The sequence below is a fragment of the Chelonoidis abingdonii genome, chromosome 6, assembly GCF_003597395.2.
Source record: "Chelonoidis abingdonii isolate Lonesome George chromosome 6, CheloAbing_2.0, whole genome shotgun sequence".
Classification (NCBI taxonomy): Eukaryota; Metazoa; Chordata; order Testudines; family Testudinidae; genus Chelonoidis; species Chelonoidis abingdonii.
The window spans coordinates 123,445,499-123,455,805 of NC_133774.1; the positions used below are offsets into that span (position 1 = coordinate 123,445,499).

At 42.7% G+C, this 10,307-nt stretch overlaps 1 protein-coding gene across 1 annotated transcript in view; it reads right to left on the reverse strand.

Annotated features, from left to right (window-relative positions):
- Nucleotides 1–10,307, reverse strand: part of SUSD1 (sushi domain containing 1) — a 115,148-nt gene that overhangs the window by 59,268 nt on the left and 45,573 nt on the right. The window contains exons 11-16 of the mRNA XM_032763563.2: nucleotides 9,269–9,363; nucleotides 7,568–7,754; nucleotides 5,799–5,893; nucleotides 5,402–5,588; nucleotides 3,029–3,123; nucleotides 980–1,169 (exon numbers count right to left, since the gene is read on the reverse strand). Of these exons, the coding sequence (XP_032619454.1) occupies nucleotides 980–1,169; nucleotides 3,029–3,123; nucleotides 5,402–5,588; nucleotides 5,799–5,893; nucleotides 7,568–7,754; nucleotides 9,269–9,363 (849 nt within the window). The remainder of the gene's footprint in view (nucleotides 1–979; nucleotides 1,170–3,028; nucleotides 3,124–5,401; nucleotides 5,589–5,798; nucleotides 5,894–7,567; nucleotides 7,755–9,268; nucleotides 9,364–10,307) is intronic.

Genomic DNA, 10,307 nt, shown 5'->3' on the forward strand with positions numbered 1-10,307 from the left:
GGCTTGGGATGGAACTCAAGCTTTGGGACCCTCCACCCTCACCACCTGAGTCAGCTGACCCGGGCCAGCCATGGGTTTGATTGATGTGTAGACATGGCCTTTGTAACACAGTTGGCAGGTTTAAAATCTTTCCATCTTATTTTCTCTTCTCTAAAGATCAAGTGGAGGCACAAGGTATGTTTCTTTATGGGCTTGTCTATGTTGTGCATTAGTCCACAACATAGAGGTATAAATTCTCATGTGTACTAGCATGTCCTGCACTAACTGGCCTGTGTGTTTGCGTACACCAAAAAGTTCGTGAGCGTACGCTGATTTAGTTCACAGGGTCCACAGGGCCCAACAGGGTCCACAGGCCAGTTAGTGTGCAGAACACTAGTGCGTACTATAATTTATTCTCCTCTAGTGTGGACTATTGTATCACGTAGACAAGCTCCACATCTGCAGAAAGTCTTGGAAGCTTACAAATACTAAAGCCTTCTGGGTTTGCACTGTCCTTCCCAAGAATATTTCTCCAAGAGTTAGGTGTGTTAATGCAACAGGCTAAATTTTCCTGTCTCAGTCTCTTGGTGAAAAGGAATGATACTGTGATTAAAACACAAAGCAAGGAGTTAGGAGATCTGTTCATTATTTCTTAAGTGTTTTGATGCCCCTGGTTACAGGGTGTTTTATAAGCGCCATGTATGATCAATAGTAATTACTTACATCAGAAACACAAGGTTATAAAGAGTGTGATTTTTGTTAACGGATTTAATCTCATTTAATTTTAAGCTTCCTGGACCATTCGCATTTCATTTTAATTTTTAGTCTTCGTCCAACATTTGCATCTCACATTTTGACCTCAAGAGGTTGAGAGGTACAAAGTATGCGACAGCAAGAGAGAATGTTTTCTGATACACTTTCTGGGCTCCAGAAAATGAAATAAGACTCGCATACTGACTTATCTCTATGAGTTACAAATGTTCCAAAGCATCATACCTACCCTCTGTCTTAATTGCTATAGTAATTAGGGCTGAGGTCCCCTTAGAGGATGCTGTAGTAATGTTCACCATGTAGTTAGCATCAGAGTTCAGCTCTAAACACACCTCTGGAGTCTCTTCATCTGTTGTGAAGTTAAATATCATTTCACGAGAGAATTCCTTCTGGTACTGTCTTCGTCCCAATATATGAAACTGTTGTGGGATTTAAAAAAAGATGATTATATTAGCAGTGGAGCTCCAAAATTCAGAATGCTGGTTCACTGAAGTCACAGCAGCCTACTTATCCTCGCTTTAAAGGGACTGAAGAGCTGATGAGCTTTGCTGAGCAGAGATGGTCGGCTCAATCAGAGCCTTAATTTGTTCCCACCTACTAAAACGATTATTAAAATAATTGGCACTTGTCCTAGGCACTACCGCAATACAAATCAGAATAAGCCACTCTCCCCCAAGGTTAATGCTACTATATCTGCTGTTAATTTTCCTGTACTTTTGCATATTTTTCTCCCTGGTCCACAGAAGCATCAGCAGTTGGTGAAGAACAGGGAACTCCAAGCTTCCATCTCATCTGACCTGGCTGGTGCAGTGAAATGAATGGTCAGGGTTGGTTTGAGATTTGGGCATGGATGAGGGTGATCTGATGGAGACTCAACATAGACACTGTTACACTTAACTATGCCTTTATCACCACCAGACTAAACTGCTAAGAAGTGCTCTAAATGAACCTGTTTGGAAGCTGAATTTAGTGCAAAATGGAACTGCTCAGTTAAATGCAGGAAGCACATTATCCCAGTGGTCTTTAGTTTGTACTCACTGCCTATTACCTGTTCGATACAGGTTTAAGGAATTGGTTTTCACCTGTAAAACCCTAATAATTTCAGGCAAGACTACTTTGTACACTGCCTCTTCCCCACCTCAGTTGTGAGCAATGAATGTACTCAAGCTAATGGTTCTTGTGGTGTATAAGGGAGGAGGATAGTGGCAGGTCATTTTCCAGGAATGGTCCCCAACTTTGGAAGTTATTCCCACCCTGGTCTGTTAGAGATGGGAATTTTTAACCACCTGAACATGCTGTAAAAATCACCTTTTTATCTGGGCTTTTCACTGGGATATTGCCATTGCCTGAATGTGGGATTTACATCATGAAATTATTAGTTTAATTTATCCTGGTTGGGCAATTCATTTCTATGCCTTTATATTTCCCATTCTATTATTATTTTTGCATATTCAAATATTACAGAAGTACCTAGAGCCAAAGACAGGCCCTTTCAAAAAGTCACACAAATAAAATGCATCACACTAAAACACGTTCTTCAGATTAATCTACTGAACTGGATGTGAGGCTTTAGTATATTCCTTCATTGCTCAAAACAAATGTTCCCAACATCCACGTGTGGCAGGAAATATGATCTGGTGCTTAGCACCGGGGACTGGGAGTTAGAAGACATAGATTCTGTTCCTGGCTCTGACACAGATTTGTTGCGTGATCTTGGACAAGCCACTTTGCCTCTCGGTGACTTCAATGGGATTTAAGCATGCGTCTACGTGCTCTGCTGAATATGGACAATTTCCTGAATCAGGGCCTTAATTTATTCCCACTTACTAAAGTGATTAAAATTATTGCCATATGTTTATACAGCCCCTAGCAGAATGGGGCCCTGGTCCATGACTGGGTCCTCTAGGCACTTCTGCAACACAAAATATTTAACAAATGATTCTCCCTAAATGCTATAGTATCTAACGGTACTATATTTGTTGTTAATTTCCCTGTAGCTTTTCATATTTGAACAGAGGTGGGCTCAAGCATTAGGCCTCAGTCAAAGTTTGGTGAACCCTTTACCCAACCTGATGACAGGGATGTATTTTTTCCCCTCAATCATTCACCCAGCCTCACTGAAAGTGCTATATGGTCCTTACTGGAAAGAAAGGGAAAACAATTTACCCTTCATTCAACACTGTAGCAGACACAGCTAAACAAATCTTCAAAGCTGTTCAGCTGCCCAGATTAGTTCCAAAATTTCCCCTCAGATACACACGGAAATTGTCTCACTTACTGTATATATTTCCTTTGTCCGAGCTCTTGTACCTTTTCTCTGCCACTTCACGCAGGTTTCATTAAATACAGAGACATTGCTGAGCAATTCCTCTTCTGCACACAGAAAAACAAACACCGAAGGGAAACTTTTGCTGTTATCTTTACAATAAGCTAAAAGTACCATTCATCTCACCCTCTCTAATGTGCTCTGTGATGTGTCTCTTACAAGGGATAAAATAGGGCATGCAAAAAAATAGAAGGGATGTTTTAATTTCACCCTGTAGACTCCTGAAGTTATGAATATCAGATCAAAATGAAGGAGCAAGTACAGCTCTAGAGATTATTTCACTGAGTACCAATCTGGCACAGACTGCCATGAATAATGAAAACAAAAACAAACAGTTAGGTTTTGGTTTTTAGAGTATGATAGTTTAACTTCCATTGGCTAGAAGTCCTGAAAGAGGACAATACAGTCGATTCATTTCACAAGAAGATGACACTACTGCTATCTAGGCATTTACCATTTAGATAAGCATGGTGTATCTTGTTTTAGGATTCTCCATACAGACTCGATCTTTCTTATACTGGAGGCCAATCCAGTCTGAACAGGCGTTGAGAAGCCGTCTAGCTCTGCCTTGAGCATTCCTACTAGTGCGGTACGTATGCAATTTGCATACCGTGCTCTGTATTCAGGGTAATGCACTTCACTTACATGTGGATGTACATGTAACAACACTGTCCTCTAGAAGGTGGAAAGCAATAATTTTAATCACTTTAGTAAGTGGGAATAAATTAAGGACCTGATTCAGGAAATTGTCCATATTCAGCAAAGCACTTAGACGCATGCTTAAATCCCATTGAAGTCACCGAGAGGCAAAGTGGCTTGTCCAAGGTCACGCAACAAATCTGTGTCAGAGCTAGGAACAGAATCTATGTCTTCTAACTCCCAGTCCCCGGCGCTAGAGAGATGCTCCCTGATCTCAAGCTGCAGAGTGACTCTTTTTGGATCTCACATGACTGATTGGTTTATAGATCTTTAAATTGGTGTATGAAGCAGCTCTACAATATGAGGACTGCATCGGTTAACACAAATTATATGGCAATAAAAAAGGAAGACTGGATTAGGAAATGGTGCATTCCCAGAAACATTTGCAAAAAGGAAAAAGAGGCTTATGAAACCTTAAAGAAAACAATCTTTATGAAATCACTTTAAGAAGGAGTGATGTCTAGACTTAAAACAGCGCTTGCGGTCTGGGTTCATTCATTCATTCTTGTTTGTTTTTTAAAGCATCCTTTTCATCCTTCTTCCCACAAGGCTATATACTTAGTGATGTGTTGTTATTAACAGTCACGCTTCTACAGCACTGTAAATTCACAGGATATTTTGCATATCATGTAAAAAGATGTTTTAGAGCCCAAAGAAAATGCAAATCAAAAAGAACAAATTGTTCCAGTACTTTCTCAAGCAAATCGTTCATGGCAGTCAATGGGCATTTTGCCTGAATACAGACCGCACAGTATTTATCCCTAATTTGGGCAAGGCAATCAGATATCCTCTGAATGCCCCTGCACATCTTCCGATAACTCTGATGGGTTTTGAGAAGGAGCAACAAGAGAGGAACTTACTCCCTTAATGTGACAATGCAAGACTGATTGCTTCATAGATTTCGAACCTCAAATGTCTCTCATTGGAATAGTCAGAATTCAAAACACAGTAAGCCTGTTATTATGCACAGTCACTGCACTAGGAATTTAACCTACTACTCTAATTATTATAATTTATTTGTATGATTATGGCACCTAGGAGCTTCAGGATCAGGACACCATTGTGCTAGATCAGTGGTCCCCAACCTTTTTGGCTGGCGGGTGCCAGCCGAAGGACCACTGTGGCGGAACACCTGCCGAAATGCCTCCGAATTTTGGTGGCGACGCCTCTCGATGACGTCGCTTGTCGATGGCAAGCAGCGTCAGCGAGAGGCATCCCCGCCGAAATTCAGGAGCAACGCCTCTTGATGACGTCACTTGTCGACAGCAAGCGGCGGCAGCAAGAGGCGTCCCTGCCGAAATTCAGGAGCGCGCCTCTCGATGACATCACTTGTCGGCGACAAGCGCCGTCATCGAGAGGCGTCCCCGCCAAAATGCCACTGCGGTATTTTGGCGGGTGCTCTCCCGGGGACCAGGACGTGGGCGCATTAAGATGCTCCCGCGGGTGCCACAGCGCCCATGGGCACCACAATGGGGACCCCTGTGCTAGATTCCGTACAAACAGAACAAAAGACAGTCTCTGCCCCCAAAGAGTTTACAACTGAAGTATAAGAAACACCAGATGGTCACCGACTGATGGAAGAGTACAAGGAAACAATGAGACAATGTCCAGGAGAACACCACTTACCAGTTGCTGGGAGCATTATGGGGATTTGTAAAACAAGCTTGGTAGATATCTCAGTGATAGATACAGTGTAGTTTACGCCCAGGTGTAGAGGCAGGCATACCTCTGGGTTCTCTTCCTCTGTGGTGAAGTTAATCATCATTTCATGGGAGGATTTCACCAAGTATCCCTGTTGTTCCTGTATGTGCAACTATCACAGAAATAAACCAAACAAATTTTTAATATGATCTTCAGAAAAACTCCGGAGCTTCACACAGCTGTTTAAAAATCAGGTCAAATTACTAACTTTTTTCACAGCATTTTTTTTTTTAAAGGATTATTAAAACTTCCACTAAAATCTTTAATCCCAAAACCTTACTTTTCTCTTCAGCTATTAATAAAAATTACATGTCTCACTCACTAGATAGGTTTCCTTCACCCCAGTTCTTCCAGAATGTCTCTTCCATTTCAAACAGGTATCATTAAATACTGAAACATTGTGGAATCCTTCCTCTTCTACAGAAGAGAAGAAAAGGAAAAGTCATAGCCTCTCAAAAAACATTGTCCTGCACCGAGATAAATTTCCTCCTTATTGCATTTAAAAGCTAACCCAATGTTCTTGTCATTTACAATTGATTATTTGCAGTAACGGTTAGAAGCTCCGCTGTGCTCTGCACAGTACTAACACAGAATACGAGCGCGCTCTGGCACTGAAGAAATGACAATCCAAACAGACAAGACAGAGAGCTGGAGGCGAAATCGAGGCACTAAGAAGCAAAGTAACACGATCACACAGCAGGTCAATGGCAGGGCTGGGAACAGAACCTAACCTGTGCTCTCTCCAGTGGGCCACGTTGCCTCAGTAGTCTCTAAATGTTCCCCTCAGACCTGTATGGTGGATTTCAACTCTGATATTTTGCTCTGGTTTTATGTACTTATGTCTCACTATTAACAATAGGAGAGCCAAGCACACAGAGAAAGAACAATGTTGGACCCAAACTATACCCTGCTATTTTAAGTTATTTTTTTCCCTTAAATGAATTGCATTTATCATATTTTTAAAAACATTTAAAAAAAACCAAACAAATGTTTATACCAGAAAATATTTTCCAGTAGTATCATCCTCTGCATATTGTGGCAAATTGCCGGTACTGTTCTGCTGGGTCTCGCGCTTTCTCTTCTCTGGGGTAGGTTCAGGGAGCTATTGCTTGCCTCTGAACCGGTTCTTAATTACTCCACTAGTGTCCTTGGAGGAGGGGAGTGGAGAGGGAGGGACCTGGGCCCGCCCTCTACTCCAGGTCCCAACCCAGGGGCCCTGAGGGTTGTGGTGAACCACTTGAACTAGCGGTTCCTTCCCCTGGGTTACTTCCCTCTCCTACCCTTCAGCTTGTGAAGGGCTTCTTGCCTCCCTTCTACACAAGCCTGGTGCCCCTTACCTAGGGTTTCTTCTGGACTTCACAATCCACCGCAGCACTCCTCCAAACTTTCTATTTCTCTCTTATCAAACTCTTCTCTTCTCCAACTTCTGCAACCTGCACTCTGCTCCAATCAAACCTTCCTCCTTCAACTCCCACACTGTCTGACTGAAGCAGGGGTTTTTATCACATGACTGAAGTCAGGTGCTCTAATTGGAGTCAGGTGCTCTAAATGGCTACAGGTGTGCTAGTTAATCTAAAGCAAATCTTCCTCCCTTGGCAGGGAATAAGGCCCCCTGCTAACACTCTCATGCTGCCCTCTGGCCATGCTGTATCACAATACATATTTACATTCAACGTATGGTTGCCAATACAAAAACATGGCAAGTTTCGTTTAAGCAATAAAACATACTACAGACAATGTATTTCTGTACATCTCAGAGAGTGCCAAACAGTGGAAAACTGAAGTCCTGACCATATATCTCCTGGTCCCTTCCACACAGCTTCCCTCAGCAACTAATTAGCCTAACCATATCTCACGATCTTTCCTTTCAAGGCCTACTTGGCCTGACCATACTTTATGGCCTTCATGCAGCTTCTCTCCAGCAACCACGTCACCTAGAGCTTTGAATCCAGTAAATGCATTACTCCTCACATTGGCAATCCCTCACCCAGTTGACTAGAGCCAGAACGAATCAGCCACATGAGTATATTTACTGTGAGCTGCCTTCCCTTAATGCTAACAGCTAAGTAACTCAAACAGCATGACACTTACCAACTGTATTGATTGTTACAGTGACTGGTCTCGAGGGCTCAGGAGACAATACAGTGATGTTCACAGTGTAGTTACTGCCTGCTTTTAGGTCTAGACACAGCTCTGGAGTTTCTTTCTCTGCTGTGAAGTTAAACGTTGCTTCATGAAAAAATGCCTTTTGATGCCATCTTCGCCCTTGTACATGAAACTTTTGAAGGAAAAGAAAGTCAAAATATGAATTCTACAGCCCTTGCTGTGTATTTTATGAATGCGAGTATTGTAGTCAGCATGTGGGTTTTCAGTAACTTCATGCAACCACCAGCATATTCTCTTATTTTGTCATCTCTCACCATCCTATCACCTTACCCTATGCAATGCAAATCTCTACTCTGTCAGCAAGTCCCCATCTCTACTCATGGATTCAATTCTGTATTTGCAGTTATATTCGTCTTGGCATATTGATTGCTTTTTTATTATACTAATCAATTTGCTCCTTATTTTCTTTTGCATTAACCATTGTGCTGCCCTGTCAACAGATTCACTGCTATTTTAATTCAGTTGTTGCTATATTCTCTATCGTTTTCATACTGAAATGAACACACTGGCCTATTACCGGATACCGTGTTAACATGCAGGGCAACATTCAGCCGTCAGGACTCTGAAGAAAGGGAGCCAGAGTCTATTTGGGAGCAGGAGCTAGAGGCACAGCCTGGAGCTGACTGTGGAGAGAAAGCCAAGCAGTTTAGGGACTGACAGGTTGACAGCCAGTCTCAGAAGCAACCGGTCACTGGTAAGGGGCCACCAGTGGTAGCAGTGGATGTGGATAACCGGGAGTGGCCTGTGGGGATGGATCTGAGCAAGATTATAGGAGCTGGATAAAAGGACTGAACTCTGGCAGGGGGGTCTGCAGGCCAGTGCACGATTATCTCTGGCAGAGAGGCAACCTGGGGTGAATTTTCCTGGGCTAGGCTTGAGGAGCACCAACTTGATGCTCCTGTACTGCACTGCCCTTATGGGCTTGACTGGGATCTGTTGTGCCTTACATTTGTCATCTTTTATTTGTATCTTAAAGCCAGGAGTAACTGCACTGTTTGTTTAGGGGGGAGGGATGGGGGGAAAGCACATATAAGCCAAAAAATAAAGTGATCCTTTGTGATACACCATAGTCTGCAAGTGTTTACTGAAACCCACCAAAGGCTAATACCTGAAGCGCTTGGCGCACCTACGGCTCCAGCGTGGTATACCCAGAACACTACCAAACACCTCAGGGACTGGTGTGTCACTGCACTGAGAATGACTCCTTACGTTGGTGTCCATCACAGTCTGTTTGTTACCATATTAATTGATTTGCTGCTGCTTCGCAGGAGTCCTCCTGCTGCAAACATTTCAGTAACTTCACCAAATAATTACTGCCATAACTCCCATCAAATAAAAACGGATTTTGAAGGCCACATTCTCAAGGGGCCCTCCCCCTGGGCTCTAACCCTGGAGCCACTCGTTCTCTGCCTGTGGAGTTTCCGCCCATCTGATCTCCTTTCATCACCGCATTCAAATGAGCACAAAAAAGGACATTTTCTGGAAGGAGGAAATGACGCAGACTGGGGACTAAGTGGGAGGAAGTCAGCAGAAAGCAGTGTGGAAAATACCATTTTCAGCAGAAGTGCCAATGTACCAAGGGACAGTCCTGCAATGGAGAAACCACGAACATCCTTTCTTACTTACCAAATACACCACCTTCAAGTTGGTTTCTCTAGTGTTCCTTCTCCACTTCACACAGGTTTGATTAAATACAGACACATTTCCAATGGCTGCCTTCACTGTAGGGGGAGGAGGGAAAATGAAAGTCACGCTAGATAAACTGAAAAGATATAGAAATACCAAATAACCAAAGTTAACATACACCTACATCTGGAACCTCACCACATTAATTACCAATGGTGTGTACTGCGGATGTGAGAAACTAGCTCAGAATTATAAGTATTTGGGTAAAGAAAATCTCATCAAGAGCTGCAAGCACTGGGAGAAAAAGCAGATTAGAAAAAGAGAAAGATACGTGGAATCAGTCTATGATAATCTACGTAGAGAACCGAGGGATAAAAAGAACCATTAATAAAATTCACATTAAACAAGACATGTATTTAGGGCTAATATGTTCTTCCCCCATCCCTAGTGATGCATAGCCCTAAAACTGAGAGGTTGAGGGAGAAAAACGACCCATCCTAAACTCAAGATTAGATCTTTGCATGGGGATGCTGTGAAGAACAAAAGGAGAACCAAGTCAAAAAAAAAAAAAGGGTTCATGGAGGCTAGGTCCATCAATGGCTATTAGTCAAGATGGTCAGGGAAACAATCCCATGCACTGACTATCCCTAAGCCTCTGACTGCCTGGGAATGGATTACAGGGAATGGATCACTCAAATTGCCCTTTTCTGTTCATTCCCTCTGAAACATCTGGAATCAGCCACTGTCAGAAGGCAGAATACTGAGCTAGACAGACCGCTGGTCTGATCCAGTATGGTCATTCTTAAGTTATGCTATAATTGAACCACACTTCGCTTAAATCATCCAGCACTGAGTTCCACAGATTACTTATCCACTGTGTATCAAAGTGCTTCCAACGGGTCGTACTGAAGGGTGAACTGTCAGGCTGGAAGGAGGTTACTAGTGGAGTTCCTCAAGGATCGGTTTTGGGACCAATCTTATTTAACCTTTTTATTACTGACTTTGGCACAAAGAGCGGGAATGTGCTAATAAAGTTTGC